The sequence below is a fragment of the Penaeus chinensis genome, chromosome 42 (assembly GCF_019202785.1).
Source record: "Penaeus chinensis breed Huanghai No. 1 chromosome 42, ASM1920278v2, whole genome shotgun sequence".
NCBI classification, from domain to species: Eukaryota; Metazoa; Arthropoda; class Malacostraca; order Decapoda; family Penaeidae; genus Penaeus; species Penaeus chinensis.
In genome coordinates, this window is record NC_061860.1 from 2,898,738 (window position 1) to 2,924,187 (window position 25,450).

Here is a 25,450-nt window from a genome sequence, read left to right on the forward strand (position 1 = left end):
GTAACCGTGTTTCCGCGTGTAGGTGTGGTCTCTGTGCACTTCCGCGGTTGTATACATAGCTACTCCCCCCCACACCCTTTTCTCTGTCTCTTTCTCCGCCCATCCCCCTACTTCCATGTGTACATCATGGGTTGTGGGCGTGTGTGCACGGAAGTTCCGGGCGGGATGGGCGGATTTTCGGCAGAGTGGGGCGGCAACAACATGACGCGACGAGGTTTGTGATGTTACGTGGGCGTAGGCGGGATGTTGGTACGCTGGTATCGGTGGCGTGGTAGGGAGAGGGGACGGCGCGAGGGGTGGAAGGTGGTGGGGGGGAGGGGGTGAGTTAAATCTCCCTCGCCTCATTCACGTAACCTCGCCTCCGCCTCTCCTCCCCCGCCCACCCCCGCCCACGGTTTGCCCACTGCCACGCCCGCCATGCTTAAATTGGTCACAAATGGGACAAGCATCGGCGATAGATTTCCATTAGATTTGATAGGTATTGTGTTAGTGGGAGGGGGTGAGGAAGGGACGCCAAAGGACTCTGGCCTCTGGAGCGCTTTGTACGAAGGGTGATGGAGGCAGTCCTCACGGCGGTTTCCTTCTCCCTTTTCCCTTCCTCAGCGACCCCTCCACCCCCCCTCTCAGTGACCCAAGGCGATGCTGAGAGGAACAGCAGAGAGGGGGGGGGGGGCGAGCATCGTGGGTCACCCATAGCGCCAGTCCCCGCGCACTTTCACCCTCCGCATACCTGGTGGGTGACGCATCTCTCCAACCAAAGTGTTGGGGGCTTTCGGTCTGTTTCTGTTTGTCACTTCTCTCTCTCTCTCTCTCTCTCTCTCTCTCTCTCTCTCTCTCTCTCTCTCTCTCTCTCTCTCTCTCTCTCATTCTCTCTCTCTCTCATTCTCTCTCTCTCTCATTCTCTCTCTCTCTCATTCTCTCTCTCTCTCATTCTCTCTCTCTCTCTCTCATTCTCTTTTATTCTCTCTCGCTCCTCTTAAATGGCAGGACAGATCATTGCCCTTAAATAGGGGACGGTTTGATTGTAATTATTCCATCGCCCATCATTCTATTCCACGGGTAATAGGGCTGGATACTCGAGCGAGAGTTAAGTAACTCGAAAGGGCAGAGCGGATGGGGCCGGATGTCGAGGCGGCGAGAGTCCTGATAAGATAAGAAAGATAGAGGGCGCTGCGACTCTACTGATAAATCCGAAAGGTTAATTTGTGAGACGATTTTCTCTCTTCTTGCCACGTTGAAAGATCAGTGCATCAGCCAAGATGTAAGCATGTCTGTAGTGGTTCGCCGTGTCGCTTCACCTTGTCTTTTTTTTTTTATCTTCCTTTTTTTCTCGTTCTTTCATTGAAGAATTCGGAATTTCCAGTTCTGCGCCTTGTTGCACATCTTGAACTTGCTCTGCAACCTTGGGACGATGGTGACGGCCGTCGTAGCGGGGATGAGCCCCCAATGAAAAGGCCCGACTCATCCCCTTGCAAAGCATGCTGCGAGTTGAACTGCAATGGCTTTGGGACGCCGCTCCGGTGAACGAGGGGTTGAGGGCAGTCGAGGCAGCCAGCGGGGTCTTTCTCGTCTCTTCTTTCTCCTCTTTTTAAATTTTCTTTTTTACTTTTTTTTTTTTTTTAACTCTTGTTCTCACTTTTCTATTATCTCGGCTTCGTCATTTCCCAAACGCGGCGATGAGTTCACTTCGGAAAGGGTCCTGTTGTTTATCTTCGAGCTGGCGGCGGCGAGTAGCAGCAGACACCCTCGAGGGCAAGCTAGAGTGTGCCTTGCAACACTCGCCCTCAAGGCTGATATTGCATTGCTGGCTGAGCGAGAGGGTGCCTCTGGTGGTGTGAACGTCTATCTCTCTCTCTCTCTCTCTCTCTCTCTCTCTCTCTCTCTCTCTCTCTCTCTCTCTCTCTCTCTCTCTCTCTCTCCTTCCTCTCATCTCTTTCTTCTCCCTCACTCCTCCTAAATCTCTCTCTCTCTCTCTCTCTCTCTCTCTCTCTCTCTCTCTCTCTCTCTCTCTCTCTCTCTCTCTCTCTCTCTCTCTCTCTCCGTACTCCTCTTCCTCTTTCTTTCTGTGCCAGAGCTGCACCCTGACGTTAGCACCTCGAATGTTTAGTCAAAAGTTCACTCACACATGTAACGTCATGAACCAGTTGTAGTACATACCACGATGGTTCTGACCCTCTTTATTCGTTCGCCAGTCCCTCCCACGCCCACAGTCTCTCTATTTCACCATTCAATTATCTTTTCTTCTATTGCGTGTCTCCTTTTTTTTGCGAGTTATTCATGACTTCGTTGCCCAGTGCCGAGGCAGGGGAGACGGCGACAGCGAGACCCAGTGAGACGGGACGAGCCAGCTCACTTGACTCGACGTCGATCGCCCTCCAACCGGTCGGTCTGGAGTCGAAACCGGCTACTTTTCCTCCTCCCAGAGCAAGCAACGTGCAGGTGGTGCTTGTGATCGCGTGGGGGGCTGTCGGGCTGTCATTTGATGGGCTTATTCGGAGATCAGGGACTGCTATCGTATTGTCGCCAGTGCCAGCAGTTTCACGAGGTTCGAGTCCCTTTGGTAGACGCCCGCTTTGCGCCGCCTCTCGCCTCCTTTCTTGGGCACGATAGGGAAGAATGCCCGAGTGAGTACAATGCCCAAGTGGGGAAGAAGTTGGGCATCTCCTGATTCCTTGTCCCCCTCCCCCCCGTGCTCCTCCTCCTTCTCTCCTTTCCTCTTCTCCTACTCCGTCTACTCCTCTCTATGCTCCCTCCTCCTCCGTCTACTCCTCTCTATGCTCCCTCCTCCTCCTCCTCCTCCTCCTCCTCCTCCTCCTCCATCCTTCCCCGCACAAACAAACAAAAGTTGCTGTATAAGATGGTGTTGAAATGCTATGCGGACACGAGTGTGTTGATGTAAGGTTAGACTGGCTGGATGCACAGACTCACCTCTGTGTTCGGGCCCTAAGCTCTACACGCCTAGCCTTTCTCATTCTCCTTGCCCCTATTCCTCTCCCTTTTCTTTCTTCTCGTTCTCTTTCGTGGTCTTCCTTTTCTCTGTTTCTCTGTTCTGACTTTAGCTTTCATCTCTCTCTCTCTCTCTCTCTCTCTCTCTCTCTCTCTCTCTCTCTCTCTCTCTCTCTCTCTCTCTCTCTCTCTCTCTGTCTTTCTCTTCTCCTCCCCCCTCATCTGCATCTTCCTTAGCCACGTATTTCTTTTTATCTACACTCCTCCACCTCTCCACTTTCTTTTACACTTTCCCTTTCTGTCCTCCTCCTTCCCTCCCTCCCTCTCGCTCGCTCTCATTCCCCCCTCTCTCATCTCCCTCATAAGTTCCTTGTCATGCTCACCCGGACTCCAACCACACTCACGCCATCATCTCCTCCCCTTCCCCTCCCTCCCTCCCTCTCTCTTCCACGCTTCCCACATCCTCTTTCCTCTCTCCACCTACTTTCCTTCGTCTTCCTCTCTCCTTTTCCCTCCTCCCTCTCCTCTCCTCTTCCCTTTTACTCCTCCTCCTCCTCCTCTTCCTCCTCCTCGTCTTCCCTCGTCCTCTCCTCTCCCTCCTCCTCCCCTCTCCCCCCCACTCCTCTCCCCCCACGCTCACTCCTTGCTCATTCTTACAGAGGCGTCTCAACATCTTCGTTTTGCCTCCACATCGTCTATTTTGAGGGGGCGCTTTCATGCTCCTCGCTTTACATGTCTTTCGTAGTGACTGTTCGAGAGAGTGATTAATGTCGTCGGAGGGAAAAGAGAAAGAGAGAAAAAAAAAAAAAGATGCAGAGTTCAGATAACGTATATAAAAAAGTGTTTAACGGGGATGATAAGAGAATACGATTTTTTTCTTTCTTTTTTTTTGGGGGGGGAGGGGTTGGGGGGTGAAGGGAGAGCTATCTTATCTCGGTTCGCAACTGAGAGTTCTTGGATCGGGATTATAAGAACACTTGCCTTTGTTCGAAGTACATTTTTCCGCCCTTTCTTTTCCCCTCTGTAAAGATAAACAGGAGGACTCTCTCTCTCTCTCTCTCTCTCTCTCTCTCTCTCTCTCTCTCTCTCTCTCTCTCTCTCTCTCTCTCTCTCTCTCTCTCTCTCTCTCTCTCTCTGTGAGGTGTCACAGTAAGAGTTGCGAGTTGTGAGTTATGAGGCGAGTTGTGGCGGTTCCTCATGAGAGTATATAGGGCAGGGTCAACTAGCTCCCTCGCCTCCCTCGCACGAACTCGCAACCACCCCCCCTCTCCCCTCCCCCCTCCCCCCCTCTTTCTTTCCACCTTAATCTCGCGCTCTTTCAACTCTCCCAGCCTTTCCTTATTTTCTCTCTCTCTTTCTCACTTTATTTATTCTCTCTCTCTCTCTCTCTCTCTCTCTCTCTCTCTCTCTCTCTCTCTCTCTTTCTTTCTCTGTCAATACCCTCAGTCGTAAACACTTAGTCAGCTCTTCCGATGTGTGTGCCGCCTCGCCTCCCAGAGAGCCACTATCACCACCAAGTCGTGATGCCAAGGGGGGCGAGCGGACGGTCCAAGCCTTGCTGCTGCAGTATCGTTTAAATGGTCATAGACTCCTGCTCCGGCTCCTCCTCCTCCTCCTCCTTCTTCTTCTTCTTCTTCTTCTTCTTCTCCTTACTTTTACTCCTTTACCTTCGCAGTCTTTGCTCTCTTGTCTGCACGTTTCAAAACTTCTACTTCACTGCACTCTTCCTCCTCCTCCTTCCTCCCTCCTTCCCCCTTCCTCCTTCCTCCTTCCCCCTTCCTCCTTCCCCCTTCCTCCTTCCCCCTTCCTCCTTCCACCTCCTTCTACCTCCTCTTCCTCCTCTTCCTCCTCCTCTTCCTCCTCCTCTTCCTCCTCCTCCTCCTCCTCCTCCTCCTCCTCCTCCCCCTCCCCCTCCTCCTCCCACCTCCTCCTCCTCTTCGGTCTTCGTCATCTCCTCCTTCTCCCCATCCCTCCCCTTTTTCCCTCTTCCCTCGCATCCTCGTCCTCCGGTGAAGTGGCCCATGCAGTGTCGTTGGCCGCTCACCGCCGCCGCAACCAACCGGTGTGCGTGTATGGCCGTGATGATCATGATTATGTGATTAGGGATGATTCGTGATTACAGCCTCAGGCCACTTTACCTCCTCCCCCCCCCACCCCCCTGCTCTTTCCTCAATTCGTCTTTCCTTCCTCTTCCTCCTTGCTGTTGCACCTTCTTAGCTCCTCCCCCTCTCCCTCTCCTATATATCCATCCGCTCTCTATATATTTATCTATCTCACTACCACTTCTCTCTGCCTCCTCTCCTCTCTCCCCCTCTCTCATCCAGAGGGGAAGCAAGAGGAGCGAGGATGCACCTCCCCTCGTCCTCCGCCCCTCTCCTCTCCCTTCCTCGTGGCGCCGGGCGAGGAACGTGCGTGGCCCTCCTCCGCCCGGCTCACCGAGGGCTTACGTCCCGCAGTCGAGAGATGTTTAAACGCTTAAAGTGCGCAGTTCGGCGATAATGTTTTACCTCCGCACGTCTTCGGGGGTCGGGGCGCTTGCGAGGCTGAAGCACAGGTTGGCGGGATTCTTTCCTTCTTAACGCTGTGGGGTTGACTTGTCGGCGGGTTACGTCAGGCGAAGAGAAAGAGAGAGGGTAGGCTAAAAGGCTGGGATATGAAGAGAGAGCGAGCATGACGTGTGCGAACAGCTGTTTACCTTCACGGCGATTGTTGCCGAGCTGCCGTACCTAACTGAATCCGGGATGATTGAATAGGTATTGGCGATTTGCATTTTTGGTATTCATGCGGGAGCCACGCCATGACGGCGGGGACCAAGGAGCGGGAGAGGAGGAGGAGGAGGAGGAGGGTGATTATGGTGATGACGACGACGACGACGACGACGAGCGCCTGAGCAGCAGTCGTCTCGCGGGTCACACTTCCGAATGCGATAACAGTTGGTCGCCTCGCTATCAGCGCCTTGTCCGCCCTGGGCCTCCGCACCGTTACACACTCGCTCCTCCGGCCGTCGCTCCTTCGTCCTCCTCCTCCTCCTCCTCCTCCTCTTCGCAGCAGTCGGGGGAAGGAGGAGGTGAGGCGGCTGAAGGGGTAGGTGGCTATGGCTCCTCCACACGCTCTTCCTCCTCCTCCTCCTCCCCTTCCTTCTTCTCAGTTCTTAGGAGAAAAGGGAAGGAGAGAAGAGGAAGAAGAAAAGACGAGGAAGACACCCGAGGCAGTTCAGGTGACGAGGACATGAGCCGAAGGCCTCCCCCCCCCCCCCCTCTTTCCCTCGGCCGTCGCAGCCATGAGAGCATAATGAACGGGGCTCATCAAAATTGAGACAGTCATGAGGCCACTTGAACGGCCGGAGGGAGGGGACGAGGGCGAAGAGGGGGTGGGGGGGCATCAGGGGCGGCAGCAGCAGCAGCGAGAGGAGGGTGGTGGGGGTGCGTCCAAACATGGGCATGGAGCGTGCGTGCCCACCCTGCCACTACCCAGGCATTGGGGCGATCACACACGACCCACCTCAGCCGGGCTCCTCCTGCACCTCCCCGTCCACGGCGCGCGCACGCCGACGCTGCCGCTCTTGCCCCGACCGCTCTGCCTGCCCCGAGGCCGAGCCGTGCCAGTCTATCACTGTCTGTCTATATCTGTCTATCTGTTTCTACCTATCTTTTCCCACCCTTTCTCTCTCTCTCTCTCTCTCTCTCTCTCTCTCTCTCTCTCTCTCTCTCTCTCTCTCTCTCTCTCTCTCTCTCTCTCTCTCTCTCTCTCTCTCTATCTTTTCTCTCTCTCTTTCTATCTTTTCTCTCTCTCTTTCTATCTTTTCTCTCTCTCTCTCTTTCTATCTTTTCTCTCTCTCTCTCTTTCTATCTTTTCTCTCTCTCTCTCTTTCTATCTTTTCTCTCTCTCTCTCTTTCTATCTTTTCTCTCTCTCTCTCTTTCTATCTTTTCTCTCTCTCTCTCTTTCTATCTTTTCTCTCTCTCTCTCTTTCTATCTTTTCTCTCTCTCTCTCTTCTATCTTTTCTCTCTCTCTCTCTTCTATCTTTTCTCTCTTTTTCTTTTCCCATTTTCCACCTCTTTTTCATTTTTTCTCTTCCTCCCTCCTTCCCCTCCCCACTAAATGCTGACACTTAACCTCGATTCTCGCTCTAGTTTTAAGGTTCCAAGTGTCGACCGCGAGGGTTCATGACTTCCACGTCCCCCCCCCCCCTCCCTCCCTCCCTTCCCCCTTCCCTCTGCCCCCTTCCCCACTGCAGCCCGTGCTTTCTCTCCTCTCCAATAATCATCTCGGTGCGAACGCGATTGGGGAATCGAGCCGAATCGGGCTTGATTGGGGGGGGAAATACGGTGACTCTTTCCCGTAACATCAGTGAGTCTGGTTTGGTTTGGGATCGAGTTGTTTCAGAGTAAGGGATCCGAGTGGAGGTTGGTGGTCGCGCTTGGCGTGGCTGTTGCCCCCTTTCCCCTTTGTTGCTAAAGGCGAGCTCGCGATGCACTGCCTGCAACGCACAAGCGACATCTAAGTGTATAAAGTATATTGGTTTTCCGAATGTGTTTACTAGTTATTTGTAGTCGAAATTAAGGAAGAAAGACGCGCGGATAATTCAGATGATTCAGCCTAACGATTTATAGCAACATGTGGGTCATTTATGGTGTATATCGAGTGTCCATCCTTCATTATGAATTTTCTGTCAAGAGGTAACGGGGCTGCCGGATTAGGTCGCCCCGCTCCTCAGCCCAGAGTATGGGGAGCAGAAGTTGTACCAGCACGCACGTTCCAGCTGGGCTTGGGGCTCCGTCAGCTGCTGGGCTTGGGCTTCGGTGAGGGTGAGGTTGGAGGAGGAGGAGGAGGAGGAGAGGGAGAGAGAGAGAGGGAGGGGGGGAGTGGTGGGGATGGTAAATATCCCGTAGCCCTCCCTGCCTCCCTCTGTTCTCTGTAGCGGGAGCGTGGCCGCCCGCTGGTGATACGGGCGCGAGGGAGGCCACTGTTGTTGCCCGTATTCACCCCGGCGAGGTCACGCTCCCTTCACCCCCTCCCTCCTCCCTCCCTCCTCCCTCCCTCCCTCTTCATCTCCCCAGCTCCCTCTCCCCGTCTTCCCTCACAAGGCGGCGGCGAGGAATCAATGAGAAGACGGCCTCCTTATAAGGGCAGCCAAGGGAGTCCCTGTATGAGTCACAGGCCCCAAGGGCGCCTCCAGATCCCCTCACCCCCCCTCCCTCCAGCCGACGGCCGACCGCCGCCGCCGCCCCGCCCCTGACCGAAAAATGCAGAAATTGTGAGCGAGCCATGTAGGGACGGGTCGGCCGTGTGCGCTGCGGCATGTGCACGTCTACGTGTACGTCCGTATCGCACCGCCGCCGTCGCTACCGTCGACGTCGAGCGAGAAGAGGAGGCCCCGAATTTGGGACGTTTCCTGGTGATTAGCGACGGGGTCATGGGACTCCGCTCGACGGCTGGGCTTCGGCTGGGCTTCGGCGCGACGCTCAGCTGGACTCGAGCTCACAGGTGTTCGCCCGCCCGCCAGCCTTGCCAGCCAGCCCACCGAGTCGGCGTGTCCGTGTGTCTGGATGGCCATGTGACCGCGTGTCCGTGTGTCTGTATGGCCATGACCACTCCCCGGACACGTCGAATGCCCAGAGAAACTCCTAAAGAGGGCTGCCGAGCGATTTCTGCATTTTCAATAGGCTCAGGGACGTTGGTAGGCCAGGGAGGGGGAGTAACAGATATCCTCACATCTCACAGTACCCCCTAATAGGCCTCCATAAATAGGCCTACATCAATATTTGGAGAAAAAAAAAAGGAATCTGGTGACATATAAATAAAACACAAGGCCGGATTTATTGATTTATTCATTCATTTATTTTGTCTTGCTGATGAACACCTTTCCCTTACTCCTGATGTTGCCAAGACGTGTATGTTATGTATGAAGGATTGATTAATAATGCGATTTCTCTTTTATTTTATTTTCCAGTGGTTTTAATTTACGTGATGTGTCTTATTTAATCGTTTTATTTCTTTTCTTTTCTTTTCTTTTCTACATTGTTATGTTCTGTTCTGTTACCATTCAAATTTACCTTCTATCGTATGCTGTCCCAATAAAATAAAAACATGTTTCTGGTTGTCCATAAAATTCTCCAATTGTGTTCTCTTTCCCTGGGAGGAAGTGGGGTGATTGAGATTCGCCAGGCGCTTGCTTGCTGGGGGGAAGGAGGAGCGTTGACGGTCTCCGACTGTCTGCCTCTCTCTTTCGCCCTTTCTCGTTCAAGTTTTATCTCTCTCTGTCTCTCTCTCTTGCTCTCTCTCTCTTGCTCTCTCTCTCTTGCTCTCTCTCTCTTGCTCTCTCTCTCTTGCTCTCTCTCTCTTGCTCTCTCTCTCTTGCTCTCTCTCTCTTGCTCTCTCTCTCTTGCTCTCTCTCTCTTGCTCTCTCTCTCTTGCTCTCTCTCTCTTGCTCTCTCTCTCTTGCTCTCTCTCTCTTGCTCTCTCTCTCTTGCTCTCTCTCTCTTGCTCTCTCTCTCTTGCTCTCTCTCTCTTGCTCTCTCTCTCTTGCTCTCTCTCTCTTGCTCTCTCTCTCTTGCTCTCTCTCTCTTGCTCTCTCTCTCTCGCTCTCTCTCTCTCTCTCTCTCTCTCTCTCTCTCTCTCTCTCTCTCTCTCTCTCTCTCTCTCTCTCTCTCTCTCTCGTACCAGTAGACGCAATTGCTGCATTTCTTTCCTGGCGAATCTAATGACGATACTTTCTCCCTTTTTTTTCCTTTTGTTCTATGAATATATGAATATTTATTTTGATAATTTCCAATAATGCTTTTTGTCATATTCAAGGTTCTTTGTTTCACTCACTATTGTTCTTCTTTATTTGCATATAAATATCAGTAGATTAATTGCTCTATAATATGTTTTTTCACTTTTTATTTGGCATTTGCTCTCTCAGTAGAACGGCCTTCTTTTGCTAATCATGGTCCGATTTTATTATTTGCTTCAGTAAAACGATTGCTACACGAAATCATCCCATTTAGCTCCTGTGAGTGAATCGGTGCGAGCGAGGGTGTCAGCGAGACCGTGTGTTTGAGCGTGTGTTTGAGCGCGTGCGTGTGCGTGTGCGTATGCGTATGCGTGCGTGTGCGTGTGACGGCTGTACGGCTGCGTGCACCCACCTGGACTCTCCCGAAGGCGGTACTCTGATTGCGTCCTCCCTTTTCTCCTTGCAGGCTGAGGGCGAGGTGGCCGCTCTGAACCGCCGCATCCAGCTGCTCGAGGAGGACCTGGAGCGCTCTGAGGAGCGCCTCAACACCGCCACCACCAAGCTGGCCGAGGCCTCCCAGGCCGCCGACGAGTCCGAGCGGTCAGTATCCGTGCTGGACGACCAGGACGCCCGCGCCCACCACCTCCTCTCCCGCATCGCCGACATCGGGGCGGAGGTCGAGCGCCTCTTCGCCGCGCTGCAGGCCGAGCAGGCGGCGCAGGAGGCGCTCTGACCCGTCCGCCCCCCCTCGCGGGCGCGCACGCCTGCCTCGCCGCCGCGCCGCCGCGCCCGCACGCCCGCCGCCGCGCGCCGCCGGCCTCTTGGGAGGTTCCGGCGGCGTCGGGGGCGGTGGGCGGCGCCGGGCGGCTGCGGGCGGGGACCGGCAGCGGCGGGGCGAGCGGCCGCGGCGACGGCTGCGGCGGGTGTGCAGGGAGAGGGGCGGGGGGCGGCGGGGGGCGCCCGCAGGGGCCGCCCTCAGCCCTGTTCGCACACCTTACGTACGGCCACCCACAGCCGAGCCTTAGTACTGCTTGTTTGAACACGCGGAAATAAATCGCAAAAAACGAAAAAAAGAAAAATCACAAAAGAAATGCAAAAAAATAAAGGGGAGAGAATGAGAGTCTCGAAAAAGAGAATATAATACGCATATATATATAGGAATTCTTTGGAAATAGTAGTTTAACATGACGTTGCCCGAGTTGGCCGCCTTTACTGGTGGTGCCATGTGGCCGCTCGTCCCCGGCACTCGGGTTGACGAGGCCACGACAGGTAAGTGCAACTCTTGGCCCTTCGTCAGTCCACGAAGCAGCCGTCTCTCTCACGGTTCTTAAGTATTCAGCTACTTGATTATTAGTTCAGCTCAGGGTGTAGAGATTCAGCCTTTTTTCTCCTTTAGGTATAAGAAGAGAATATTTCAAATGACTGTCTTGTTGGTTTGATATCTATTATCATTTCTTAGACTACTTGAAGTTACTTTACCCATCCAGTGCTAGAGAAGGTTAAGTTAAGAGAAGTTAGCTAGCTAGTCCTAATCACTGCCGTAATAATAACTTGTGTTGTCACTTCCTCTCCTGAAATTTGGACGCTGCCTTTCCTGGGACCATCTCCACCACCCAACACCTCGTCCGTCCGTCCGTCCGTCGCCCCCACCACCTCCCCTCCACCTTACCCTCCACCTCCCCTCCACCTTACCCTCCACCTTCTCTCCACCTTTCCTCCACCTTACCCTCCCCCTCGCAGAGCCCGCAAATGCCTGGAGAACCGAGCCAACATGGAGGACGACCGAGTGGGCATCCTGGAGGCCCAGCTCGCACAGGCAAAGCACATTGCCGAAGAGGCTGACAAGAAGTACGAAGAGGTACGAGCGTTGCGAAGCCTTTTGGGTTGACAGTCGGTCATGGGCCCTCGGAGGGCCGCCCCGACGCGCACCCGCGGCAGGGGAAGGTGGACGACCCAGGGAGGCAGTGGCGGGGAAGTCACACTTTTCAGAAGGGGACATTTCTCCACCGAGCGAAAGTCTCTGCAAGTTGTTCCCTGAGTCGTCCACTAGCACGCGCACGCGCGTCCCTCTGCGGCGAGGTTTTAATCTTGTTTCCTAAGAGCAGAGGCGAAGGCGCGAGCAGCAGGAGAGCAGCACGAACAGGCATCATAAGTCATGTGAGATTCTGCGGCCTCTCTGCCCCCGCTAACCCCTGGGCTTACTCCTCCCCCACACAGCATGCGCAAGGTGCTCGAGAACCGCTCCCTGTCCGACGAGGAGCGCATGGACGCCCTGGAGAACCAGCTCAAGGAGGCCCGATTCCTGGCTGAGGAAGCCGACAGGAAATACGACGAGGTGATTGCCGCATGGAGGCAGTGTCCCTTAGGGATAAAAACAATAATAATAATCATGATTAATTGTGTGTCCCGTTCTTCCTCTTCTTCATTTATCTCTTCTCCCTCACATTTGCTAACCGCGTGTGTTTACGTCCAGCCAGCGAGCGGAAGTGTGTGCCGGCCGCGTCCTGTAGATACAGCTAACGTTTCACTTGTGTGTGTTTCTTCCACGGCGTCTGAGGAACTTGGGTTGTTCCAGGACTGCCTTGCTATTACAGCCTTCTTTTCCCGTCTTCCTCATTCAATCTGACTTTCCTGTATTCAGTACAATAACTCTAGTTTAGTTACAACTCTTAGGTCCTTGTCTAAAAATCTTTCGACGTTGACTAACCATAATTACAAAATATATATAGATGCAAAATAGTTCAGTTTGCCCCCCTTCAAAAAGAAATAACAATGAACAGTATAGATTTAGCATGAATCAGGCGTGTATTAGATTTCTTGTTAACACATGTTTATAAGAATTTGTGTGACTAACATTACCTCGAAACTTGCAAAATAATAATAGAATCAGTTATTGTGTCATTCTCGAAGATGCTCAATTTATTTCTTCAACTTTTCCCTCTGTGGTGATCAGCATTCAAATCAAATTAATTACCTTTTTTTCATCACCTCAACAGCATCAAACCAACCTTCACGGTGATTTCCTTTAAGAGCAAATGAAGACTTTCCTTCACATATTTATTAATTTATTTTTCCAACGGGCGCTTTTGCTCTTTGTCTCTCTCTTTGGTGTCTTTTCTCTGTCCGTGTCTACGCGTGTCTTTCTGGCTGTCTGGCTGTCTCTCACTGTCCCTCTCAACCCCACACCCGCAGGTTGCCCGTAAGCTGGCTATGGTTGAGGCCGACCTTGAGCGTGCTGAGGAGCGTGCCGAGACTGGTGAATCGTGAGTGTCGGCTGTTCACGTCCCCGATGTTGTGTTCGGGAGCCTAGCCTGCTTTCTCCCTCCCTCCTTTTTATTATGAACTTTCCTCCTCCTCCTCCTCCTTTTTATTCTTTCCTTCGGAGGGGGAAGGGGGAGGGAGTGTTCCGTAGACACCAGTGTGTTCGTGTGTTTGTGCATGCAGCAGCAGCAACAGCAATAAATTGTTGTTGTTGTTTTATTTTTTACTTCTCTGGCGGATCTTCCTCGCTTTATTTACGTTGCAAATAGCCTCAAGAACATTCATTCTACATCTGTTCACTAGTCCAATTGCAATCAAAATAGTCCCTCTCGGGAAGAAAGAGAAAACGTAGAGCAACGAGGAGAATCCGTTCCATTGGCCTCCACCCCAAGAAAACGGCAGTCGAATCGAGTGCACCCGCTGACTCCTCCCCCTCCGCTTCTTCTGTATTTAATTCATGGACGGTAGTTTGTTTGTTTTCAAGGAGGGGGAAGTGTCAGCGGGTATTCAGTAATGGTTCATAGTTCATCCCTAGAGGTGTGTGTTTGTATGAGTGCATAGGCCTTGGGATCTGTGCCTAAATCGGTTTGCCACAGCTCTAGTTACTGCCTCGTGGGAGTGGAGTTTGCTTTTTTTCCGTTTCTCTTGTATACTTTCTCATTCTTGTTATTTTTTTCATTTGTGTATTGATTATATTGTACATTGAGTGAGTTCATTTATTGTTTTTTTTTTTTTTTAAGACTGCATGTTTTTTCTTTTTTTTAAATCGTAGATCTTTTAGAGGCTTTACCATTTTTTTTTTTTTTTTTTTTTTTTTTTTTTTTTTTTTTTTTTTGTTCCATCATTGCACGGCCTCCTTGTGTGTGTGTTGCAGGCAGAGGCTTCTTTAGAGCTTCCCATAGTCTGGGGGAAACTTAGCGAAGATGCTCTCTCGCACACACAGGTCATTCGTGTTGTCGTTAAAAAGTATTTCCTCATTTTCTCCAGCTTTAGTCCTCAGTTTGCTGTGATTTTTTCCCCTTTTTTTATATATACCGGCAAGCAAGCACCTGCCTACATACCTACCTACATTTATATATATAATCCACCATTTATAGTACTTGTTACCACTGCATGATCTTGAGATAAAACACTTGGAGTAACTGTAGTGCCTTTGTTTGATTGCTGTGTTGTGGTGATGCTGTGTTGTTGGCCTCGGGACCCCCCTCCAGCTGGCCCGTAAGTCCGTCATGCTGGAAAACGACCTGGAGAGGGCCGAGGAGAGGGCAGAGGCGGCCGAAGGGTGAGTATTTTTGGAGGGGAGAGACTTTGAGAGGGAGGAAGAGGAAGAGAAAGAGAGAGAGAGAGAGGGGGGGGGGGGGGGGGTAGAGGAGATTGGGCTTCGCACTTTCCCTCACATAACCATTGTCTCTCTCTCTCTCTCTCTCTCTTCTCTATCTCTCTCGTTCACTCTCGCTCACTCACCGGGCCGCAATTATTTTTGTTTTTTTCCACTTCTTATAGGTGTCTTAGCATGTTTAACCTTTTGCCCATCTGCTGTCTGCATTGTATAGTTTTAGAGCCATTTCGCTGTTGAATATAGAGAGAATAGCCAAAGTTTAGTATAGTGTCAATTGAACAAAGATTGAATTTTTATAATCAACTTCATGAATAATAATCATCATCATATATACATATTTTCCACACCAAAAGTAACGCCAAGAAAGACCCATACCTGCTTTGCAAAGACGCACAACAAAAAAACACTTTCTCACGGGCGCTTCCCCTCCTTTGCAACTTGCAGAAAGATCGTCGAGCTTGAGGAAGAGCTGCGTGTTGTTGGCAACAACCTGAAGTCCCTTGAGGTGTCTGAGGAGAAGGTAAATATCGCCCTTCGAGTTATAACTTGGGATGATTTTATGAGATTTCAACTATCGTGTATTGGGCTAAACTTCACTTTTGATTTTATTCCTTCGTTTAAGTCACAATTCAAAAGAGTTATGAATTAATCAGTTCCTTTTTTTTTTTTTTTTTTGTTCATTTCGGGTCTCAGTTCGAAGGAATTGGTACTTTTAGTTTTATCAGAATCTTAATGTAGCAAGGTATCCAAGAAAAAGATTTCGTGTTACCGAGTATAGTGATCTTCAAAATAGTATATATATTTTTTTTCATTGTTTATTGCTGGGTAGTGTAATGCCCACGTCTCGTCCAAGGTTCTCCGTTTCTCTCTTCCTTGATATACAAGACATTAACCTTCCTAACAGGCCAACCAGCGCGAGGAAGCCTACAAGGAGCAGATTAAGACCCTTACCAACAAGCTGAAGGCGGTAATGATGATGATGATGATGATATTGCAACCGGGTTGATGTAGATTTTGATGTGTTTTTTCCCCCCCACTGTTTTTAGATGTTTGGAGAGAGAGAGAGAAAGAGAGAATTGAGAGGTGGAGAGATAGAGAGAGAGACGCACAGGTCTTTTTTTCTTCTCTTATCGCCTCTTTTCATTTCTCTCTTCCTCCTCCTTCAAATCTTCCTCCTCCTCCTCCTCCTTTTTTTTTCTTTTTTTTACTGGTATCTTGACAGATTCCATAATCCAGATGTAGGCCCAGCCAGATCTGCGGGCGCCGTGTTGCTACCAAAATAACATCTCTTTAGGATTATTAACCCTGTATTTTGATGTTTTTATTTTTTATTTTTTTTTGGATTTCTCTTGTATTTGAGTTGCTGGCGATAAAACAGAGGTCTTATCGTCGGCATTCGTAGGCTGTTCTAGAAAGTTTTTTTTTGTTTTACTCAGTTTAATTGGAAGCACATTATGTGTGGTGTTTTTATAAAATTAGTTTTTTTTTTTTTGTTTTGTTCTGTTTCACGTAAAATTACATAATGATAAAAACTTTCTACAATTGCTTTGGCCGACTCTAACTCCGTGTGTTTGTGTGCGTGTGTGTAGCGACTGACCGCATTCTATTGATAGACACCCCTTTTCTTTTTTTTCTTTTTTTACCTAATTTCATTTCCATTGGTATTAGTTTTTGTGTGTTTTTCTTTTGAATACTAACTCTAGACCATTTTTCTCTAAAACGCTGACAGTCTGCGCAAAGAGAAGACAAGATGGACACACAGCTGAGAAGTATCACACAAAGTTTGAGAGAGGTAATGGCCCAAAGGACGTAGAACCTCGCGCTTCATTCCCCCTTTTTCCCTCTCTCTTCGTTTGCTAGGGATGAATTTTTCCTCCATTTCTCAAGGTCGTAGATTATCCGCTCTCTCTTTTTTTTTTTTCCTGGATCATGTGTAGCCTTTTAGTTACTCATTCCTTTGTTTATATGGGGGAGTTGGTGTTTTCTTACTGTCTCGTATTTGATCACGTCCTTGGCATGTTTCGTGGGAATCGGCGAGTAATGAAAGGTAAGGTTCTGGCGTTGGTAGTCGAAGGGACGGCATATGCGAGGGCTGCGAGCGAGAAGCTGTAAATCCGTGTCCTTCGCGCTGCATTGTATAATGAAGCGTAGGATGACACGGGTGTTACGCTTCTGGAAATGCGGCACTTCATCTGCACGTTTCCCTCGGTGTGGTGATTCTGTCGCAAGGTCCTTTCTCTCGACTTAGGGGAACGTGTGCGTTTGTGTGCTTGTGTGGGAGTGTACACTTTTTTTCGCGCGACTCTCTTCTTCCGAGTACATCATCCTGCTTTTTCCTCCCTGCCTCGGTTTAACCCTCGAGTAAGACTTCCCTGAGAAACCACTGAACAGCGCAGCCATCGACGGATGTTCGAAGCAGTCACCGCCTTCGTTAACCCTTTGTGTTTTTATCATTTTTTGTTTTTTTAATTGCCCTTCCCTGTGGCTGAGTGTTGTGTACAAAGCTCCTGATGACCCTAACCGCGAGTCCTGTTGCCCATTGTTTTAGGCTGCACAGAGGGAGGACTCGTTTGAGGAGCAGATCAAGGAGTTATCCCAGCGCATGAGAGAGGTACTTCCAACGCCCCCTTTTACCCGGATGCCACCCGCCTTTCTCCTCTGGAATTTGCTCGTTTATTTTCTCTGTGCATTTGGGTGACTTGCTCTCTCTCTCTCTCTCTATTAATTGGACGCGGTGCCACGGAAAGGCTTCGTTTTAGCCTTTACTCTAAAAGAAAAAAAACTGCTTTTACTAATCCACGGTCTGGTCTAGCACGCTCATGCTTCACATTTCTTATGCACGCGTCCACCGTTGCTCCCCTCAAATATTTGCAGTATATTCAGGAAGCTCATATTTTAACCACGATCTTACAGATGCATTTTCAGAAATCAGATTTGCTTGAACTATACTCTTTGGGTGGTTCTAAGGCCTGGGATTGCCCCTTTAACATCTGTCGCCCGCCCCTCCCCCCCTTTCTCTTCTTGTCCCGTCTTCATTTTAATCCTCATGGTTTGTAATCTTGGGTCATCAGTGCTTGCAAGCTGAAACCCCCATCAGAATCCTCTCCTTTTCATTTATATCAGTCCGAAAACTAGACACTTTTCCTGGGAGATTCCTGTGCGTGAAATTTTCGAGCAGTTGGTATTCATACCTACCGCGGACTTCTTTCCTTCTTCTTCCATTGCTTCTTTGCTTCTTGGGCACGTCTTCCGTGCGTTCTCATTTCGGTGGAGGAACGTTTCCTTCTCTTCGTGACTGAGCCTTTATCAGCTTTATTTTACGGGGTCATACTTCTCAGCTTCTGTCATGCCAAGGGTGTGTGCAGCCTGTGACGGGTCTTGGGTGCCTCTGGTCTGCGCTCTCGGCCCCAAGACCCTCTCGCACTGCCGCTGGTGTCTTGCTTGTAAGTTAAGGTCTGGAGGTGATGGTATTTTATAGTGCTGATTGGCCGAAAAGGTGCGTATGTGCTAGTTGCTTTTGTTTGGTCATGTTTTATATTTGTTTTCTCTTTCCCTATAAGCGTATGTAGTTGTAACTTTACTGCATATGCTCGGGGGCTTATCGTGCAAAAGCCCCCGCTGAGAAATATAGGATGGACATACCGATATATTTTTCCTCCCGCCGTCCCTTTCCTGACGCTGACCCCTTGTGCCCTTTCTTTCCACCAGGCTGAGGCCCGTGCTGAGTTCGCCGAGAGGTCTGTGCAGAAGCTCCAGAAGGAGGTCGACAGGCTTGAAGGTGCGTATAGACACTTCCAGACACCACACGCACTATACAGGCACAGCCACGCACACTACACCTCACCCTCACACCGCAAAGTCTCACACACACACAACACACTCTACTTGTATACTCCCCAAAACTTATCGTGCCCTCGTCTGTCACTGCAACGTTATGTTACGTTATGTAAGGTCGTCACCGTCTTGTAACGATTATGAAAAGAAATACTAGGCTCGGTGTCCCTTGGTCTCCTCCCGTATCCCCCAAATTGTCCTTTGTGAATTGTTGTCTTTTATTTTTTTAATACTTTGGCTCAGTTCCACCCTTGGCTCTAAATTGGCCATGGAAATATGGCACACGAGATGAATCCTTCTAACGTAGCAAACTTTTTTCTCGTTTTTCTTGATATCATGATAATAGTTCATATTCAATTTAAAGGGAAAAAAAACTTGTTCCCACTCTAAGCCTTTGACGAAGCCACCTTTGAATTCACTTGAACCAGAGAATTTATCAAATTTAACCTTTTCTTTCTAATAAGAAAAAAAAAATCGATAAAGATAGACTTTGTACTTGATTGTTGAGCGTCACCCCCCCTCGCCCAGATGTCTTTGACATCCCCCCCCCAACCCTGATCGACTACGGCACTGCTATCGCCCTGTCTACACTCACATAAGTACTTTCACTTTGGCCGTCGGCGCCCCAGAGGATGTATATATTAGAGTTGTCTCTATACATATCCCTGTATGTATAGAGAGACGATACCAGTGGCAACTTTACTGCGGAAATCGACTCTGTTTCACCTTTCATTCATCGGCTTCTTATTTTAGAATCGGCATCATTCCTATTGGCTGTTACTGATTATTTCTCTCTTCGCCTCACCGCCACTGCTGCCAGGGCCTAACATCTGCACAAGTGTTTTTCTCTCCCCGCGCCAGAGGAACAAGCTTTCGTTGTCCATTTATTTATTTTTTTAAGTTAATCTTCATTTTTCGCTTCTATTTCCTGCCATGAAGAATGACAATTGAAGCAACTGCAGACTGTTGCCGTCAGTATAGCAGTGTCTGGCCGAGCCACTCGCCTTGCTAACACGTGTTCCAGTTCACCCCCCCCTTCTCGTGACAGAACAACCCCTCTTAGACTAATACAATTAAACACTCCTTCTATTAGTGTCTGTTTTACTTTTTTGATTTACTCTCTCTCAGAGATGAACTGTAATTTTTGTTTAATCTTTGCAATTACTTGTATATACAAACAAAGCAATTTTTTTTCTCTACCTTTCAATCTTTAATTGTTTGTAACCATTTTGTTTATTTTGTAATCTTTAATGAACAAGTTTCTTAACTTATCTTTCAAAAGCAGTAAGTTCTTAGCATTTCTCTAAGTTTTATTTTTTTCTTTACAAGACATTTAAACTGTTGTGAGAATATTTGTGTTGAGGAGTAGGTAGCCGTGCTGCAGCTAGCTTAGACAGAGAAAGAGAAAGACTACTCTAGGATATAGTCCTGTACAGTAGCCCCTTTTTCCACTGCCCGTTGATAGCCTAGGTCTAGCAGTAGCCGGAGAGCCCATAGGCTCGGCTCTTCCGTTGTGGTTGTAGCCCCGTCTAAGGGTGTTCCCCCTGACGACTCCTACCAAGCAGGAGTTCGTAGTTGTTGGTCTATAAAAAGCATAAACCGGAAAACCTCGAGCTTACCCCAGTGAGGGGATCAGAGACCGTAGGGCGCCGCGCCTTCCCTCGGCCGCATCCGACGCCGAGGGGAACAGGCGTTGGCGGCGCAGTGCTAAACTGTCCGTCAGCAGAGACTCGGAAGACCAGCAGTAATAACACGACTTGCAAAAAAAAAAAAAAAAGAACAATGATAATAATGACCTCAAACTGACCTGCTGCCCTCCTCTCTCTTCATCCTGAGCGCTGAACACACTCAATAGTACCCTGCCCCCCTCCTGTCTTTTTAAAAGACTTGGAAACCTCTGACTGATTGTAGTTGATACAAGAAGCGTTCACGAGAGAGCGAGGGAGGACAGTGCTGTATTCTTAGCACGCTCCTCCTCCTCCCCTTCTCTCTCGACAACCTCTTATGCTCTTTCCTACCCTCTCATGATAAACAATAATCAATCTCTTTTGATAAGCTTACGCTTTCAGGGATTTGCTTTCTGGATTATTTAAGACGGTTTTCTTACATTATTATGAAAAACGTTTGGTTCAAAATAACGTTCAAATTCCCCCAAACACCTTGTCTCTAAGCCCACAGTGACTTCACAGTTTAGATCAGTTCTTTTTATACTAGTATTAGACTCCTGGAAACCTGCTGCCACTTTCTCCAGCAATGAAGAAAGTGCCGTGACATGCTAGGTACAGTTACTTGCCACCCCCCCCCCCCCCTCCCCCTTACTCCCCCGAAATCAGCTACCTTGCTCAGAGTGACTCTTGTTAAAGCAACAATAGTTATGCTTTTTGTGACTGATTAGCAAGATGCTTAGTGATAACTGGGTTTTGCCCCGAGTATTAGATTTCATAGATATACTTGATTTTTTTTTCTTCGAGCCTCTGAGCTTAGGCAATAGATTGACGTCCTCCTACCCTTATAAATCTTTTTTTTTTTGTCTCCACCCGAGACGCACCGTGCAGCTCCTAACTGCACCCACTTCCTCTCCACACTGCATGTGCGTTGCCCAGTTCAATTCTAGGTTCGCCCAGGTGACAGGTACTCTCCAGCTCTCTCTCTCTCTCACACGGACACGCAACGAATTGAAACCCGTTGAGAAGTTCGAACCACAGGACCACCTCCGTTATGGTTACTTGTCTCTCCCGGTACAAGTTCACTACAACTGAGTACTTCTACTATCCTTCTGAATACAGTTTACACTCCGTCCATCTCCAAAGGTTCTCAGAAGAAGGCTGCAGTCAACACAGAATTTGTTTTCATATGGCTTTTCAATTTTTTAACTCGCCCAATTGGGAAATCTCAGTTATAACACTTGCTAAGGAACTAGAGATGTGTTGACTTGCTGTCGAGACCTAGGTGAATGGATGGTGAAATCGCCAGGGGAAAATCCTCACATCCTCCTCACAGGTTTTACCTATTTCAACATCCCCCTCCCCCTTCGCTATCTGTCTCCCTGCTCTTTATTGACCCGACTTGACCTTGCTTTTTTTATCATAACTAGTGACCAAACGCCCGACGTGTTGCTTTACTCACAAGTCTCGGAATGGATTCGAGTACAGCCAGTACAGTCCCTCTTATTGTACACAGGGCCGGGAAAACATACAAGTTTCAGTGGGGTGAAAAGTTACACATACATCTAAATATACACACAGGTATTTTTGTCTGTATATTTTACGAGAGATCACTATTAAATACCTATAGATGGAGTAAGTATTGTACTGGCTGACCGGACGTGACACGAGTAACCGTGCGCTTACTCGTTGAGACAGTTGATCCAGAAGGCACAGGGTGACAGGACGTGTGTGTAGAAATTAGCTTGTATATTTTTTTACTTTTGGTAGCATGGAGTGTGTTGTTTATTTTCATTTACTTTGTGTGAATTATATATATACATATACACCTAATAACTGTTGTTTAGTTATAAGTTTGTGTTTTACCGTAACTTGTTTGTCTTAACACCCCTTTATGTTGGATATTGTTTTTTGCGTACCTTTTTATCTTAGTTTGACCAGTAGATATTTATTTTTAATATAGATCATTCATACACGGTTTAATTTTATTAATTTTTGTTTGTTCATTTAACCTTGCATGTGTGTGTGTTTTGTTTTGTTTGCAGACGATCTAGTAGCTGAGAAAGATAAGAATAGGCTGCTCCAGGCAGACATGGAAGCCACCCTACAGGACATCCAGAATATGTAGACATAATAAGCCCAGGACACATTGGAAGAAGCAGAAAGTCACAGGTTGGCATCATAACCACAAAGTTTCGATACTTAACAGCCCCGTCCTCCCTTTGGAGGGGCGTAAGCTTCGTAACACTCTTCAGAGGAACACTACTACACTTTATTTTCTTTTGCTGGGTGATGGGGCGCTCTTTCTTCGGTCAGTGCTTACCCAGTAAACGTATTTTGTCTCTGCATTATTTCATATGGGTATCAAAGGTTTTCTTGCTTTATACTGTTTCAAGGATCACATGCACTGTTGGTACTAATGTCAGAATACACGGATATCAGTTTCCACCCATGCAGTAAAGATTAAAGGGACAGCGATATCAAAATCGTAATCATAGTAAAACAGACGATGCCATTGTATCAGTTCAAACGTGACATGATTAGAAAAGGAAACATTCACACTTCAGGATTCCAGGGGTTTTAAAATATCATTTGGAGAGACTTTCTGGCACTAGATGACTTTGTTCAGCATGTTAGCAACGTGCCCTTACCAGGATATCCGTCAGTAGCTGGTTCTAGGTGGGGCATCCTGCGAGTGCATATTTGTGTGAGTACATAGCAAACTAATAACCCAGAATGGTGCTAACAATAATGTGTTGCGATTCTCAACTCCGATCGCGGGCTTGTGCAGAGTGAACAAGCCCGGCCATCTGGTTGAGGATCGTAAGTGTATTTGATATCCTTTTCCGAACTAACCAGTCTCTCTCCTGCTTTCTCCCTTGCAGACGAACTTGTCATTCAGAAGGAGAAGTACAAGTCCATTACCGACGAACTGGACCAGACCTTCACCGAAATGTCTGGCTATTGAGCTCTCCACCCCTGACGACTACTAAACTACTACCACTACTACTACCACCACCACCACTTCTACTATTATTCTACTACTACTACTAGCTCATAACTTTCCCGAACTTCTCCATGACCACCACCACTACTACTACTACTACTACTACCACTACTACCACCACCACTACCAATAGCTGCTCTACTCCCTTTTCTGTTTTGTACTTCCCTTCCGCCCCGACATCCCGCCGCTAGTCGGGTAGTCGGCAAGAGGGAGGAGGAGGAGGAGGAGGAGGAGGAGGATCGCCTTCGTCAGCGTCGAGGCCGACACGTGCACTTCCCCTTCTTTCCTTCCTCCCCCCTTCCCCACCCCTACCATCCCCACCCCCTACTCGACTGCCGTCCCCCTTCTACCCTTCCACGACCCCTGACGGCCGGCAGACTTGAGAGGAGACCCCACAACGCGTCATGGTGCAGCCACGGGACCTCATCAGGAACGCAGGCTCGCACGGCACGGGAGGAGGAACAACCGTAGTAGGAGCTAACATCACACCTCCCCAGTGCCGATGCAGTGGCGCTCCTGATGTGGCTTCTGGCGTTTCGGATATATTTATAGTATACTCTCTCTCTCCCTCCGGCCTCCAGGTGCGCCCTCCGTCAAAAGCAGGGTCTTGGCAGGGCTAGAAGGCGGGCATAGTCTCGGTGCAGGGGCCCAGCCGCACCTTTCCCCTTTCTCTCCCTCCCCTTCCACCAGTCCGCTGTGTCGGAGGCCTGGCTGCCTCTTGTTATGATACTGCCATCTACCGGTCTTTTATGGAACTTGTTTGCTTATTGTTGTAACGGCTTGGAAAAAGTAAATTTGTACAGCTGTTCAACAAGTAGGCTCTCACTTTGTGGATAACATGTACAATTAGTATAAATTTTTTTATTTGATTCGATGCTAATGTAAATACTGAGAAAGTGGGTAGGTGTGTTAACTTTGTGTCCGGAGAGAGTGAACCTGTGGGTGGAATCGTCCTTTTCTCTCCCAGTTAGACCACAAGTAGCGAGCTCTAGGCTACTACTAGGACGTCGTCGTTCTTGGTCATGGATTGCTAGTAGATTGTGTTAACACGCGGCGGCGGCGGCGGCTTCGGCGCCCAACTCTCCTCAACAACTTCTCTTCTCACCTCAGTCGCCTTCAGCTTCTGGGAACTAACTCTTTTTTTTTTGGCCGTGTTAATTGACCTGTGTTTGTTAATCTCTACTTTGCAGACGAACTGGTTAACGAAAAGGAGAAGTACAAGTCCATTACCGACGAGCTGGACCAGACTTTCAGCGAACTGTCTGGCTACTAAACACTCTCTGCTCCAAACTGTTCTGCCATCTCTCTTCCTATGCCCTCAGCTGGCCTGTAACCTATTTTTCATAAGCTTATGTCATTCAGTTTATAAGAATCTTTTTACTTTTCCTTCTTTTTATGTGTTGCATTTGACCTTCGATTGAGTCAATATCATCACTAAATCATTCGATAACGTTGGTGAAGTCTGCCATATAGGTAATTTTAATGTTATTAAAAGGTAATCTTTATTCAGGAACCTAGATTTTGAAGTTCATTTCAAAAGGACAGGTTTCATGTATTCTATGGCTTAATAACATAAAGAAATAAATATTTATTATCAAATGAATTTGTTTTGTTGTTTACGCTGTTATCCCGACACGACCATGACCAACGATGAAGCGAGTGGCAGTAAGATGAGCCTAGGACCACTGCTGCTGCCACCGTCAGCCGGTGGACTGCCTGTAAAATATCTCACCCATCTGTTACAGATGAACTTGTTAATGAAAAAGAAAAATATAAGAACATTGCGGATGAGATGGACCAGGCGTTCTCAGAATTATCAGGATTCTAAATGTGGCACACTGGTGGGCGCTAACACGGTGCTTGGACGGGCGTCCGTGTCCGCGGATGTGTGGGCGGAGGCCATTACTCCGTCCACACCCGCAGCACGATCACGCCCCTGCGGACTGACTTGACTGACGGCCGAGACGCGCCCCACACCAACACCATCACCACCACCACCTCCAATCATCACCGCCTGGCCCGCCACGCTAACGTCCGCCGTGTAATGGCCGAGTCCCGGGGCTCCGGAGGTCCAGGGCGGCCCTCGACGGCAGCTCCGTGGGGCTGCTCTCGCGCGCCGCGCTCGAACTCCGGGATCCAAAGGGCGCTGAGCCTCACCAAGGCTCCCCCGTTCTCTCGCGGATCGGGGCGCATGCTGGGGTTCCTCGCCCTGGGAGTCGGCCCACGTCTCTCTTGCTCTGTTGCCGTATGTAAGGGTGTGCATAGGTTCACCTTCTTCAACTCGAGTTGCAATCAGTCCTTTTATGCGTCATGCATTTACAATATATGAATTATCAATAATATATAAGTTAATAATATTATTCAACTTTTAAATCTGGATCTTATACTTACAGAATGATTGTACACTGTTTGTTTAACGTGTAATAAATTTTGTAAACAAAATGTATTTGTATGATTCCTCCTTTGTGTGAATACACTCTATGCCTGAGTATAGTATATGTATTGCAAGAAAGTAATCTCTCATGGGTTATAAGTTGTGTAAAGAAACCCATTGTAATTGTCTAATATAAATCAAAGACTGCTTAAAAGATGATAACGTAAATTGCTATTGTATGATATTCAGCATTGTTTTAAAGCCTAGAGAGATGCAAGTGGGAAAATAGCACGGTAAATAATTCCTGA

The 25,450-nt window shown here is 48.7% G+C and overlaps 1 protein-coding gene across 30 annotated transcripts in view; it reads left to right on the forward strand.

The window, feature by feature from the left end:
* LOC125048035 (tropomyosin) overlaps positions 1-25,210 on the forward strand; it is a 51,220-nt gene extending 26,010 nt beyond the window's left edge. For 8 of the 30 annotated variants that reach the window (XM_047646640.1, XM_047646638.1, XM_047646639.1 and 5 more), the window contains 7 exons: positions 10,130-10,263; positions 11,881-11,998; positions 12,856-12,926; positions 14,708-14,783; positions 15,168-15,230; positions 17,972-18,041; positions 23,959-25,210. In XM_047646640.1, coding sequence (XP_047502596.1) covers positions 10,130-10,263; positions 11,881-11,998; positions 12,856-12,926; positions 14,708-14,783; positions 15,168-15,230; positions 17,972-18,041; positions 23,959-24,041 — 615 coding nt within the window. In that variant the 3' untranslated portion in view covers positions 24,042-25,210. Of the gene's footprint in view, positions 1-10,129; positions 10,264-11,403; positions 11,522-11,880; positions 11,999-12,855; positions 12,927-14,135; positions 14,207-14,707; positions 14,784-15,167; positions 15,231-15,992; positions 16,056-16,811; positions 16,875-17,971; positions 18,042-21,806; positions 21,934-22,646 lie in introns of all 30 variants that reach the window. The other 22 variants (XM_047646648.1, XM_047646647.1, XM_047646628.1 and 19 more) reach the window with 15 other exon arrangements.
* The last annotated feature ends 240 nt before the right edge of the window (positions 25,211-25,450 follow it).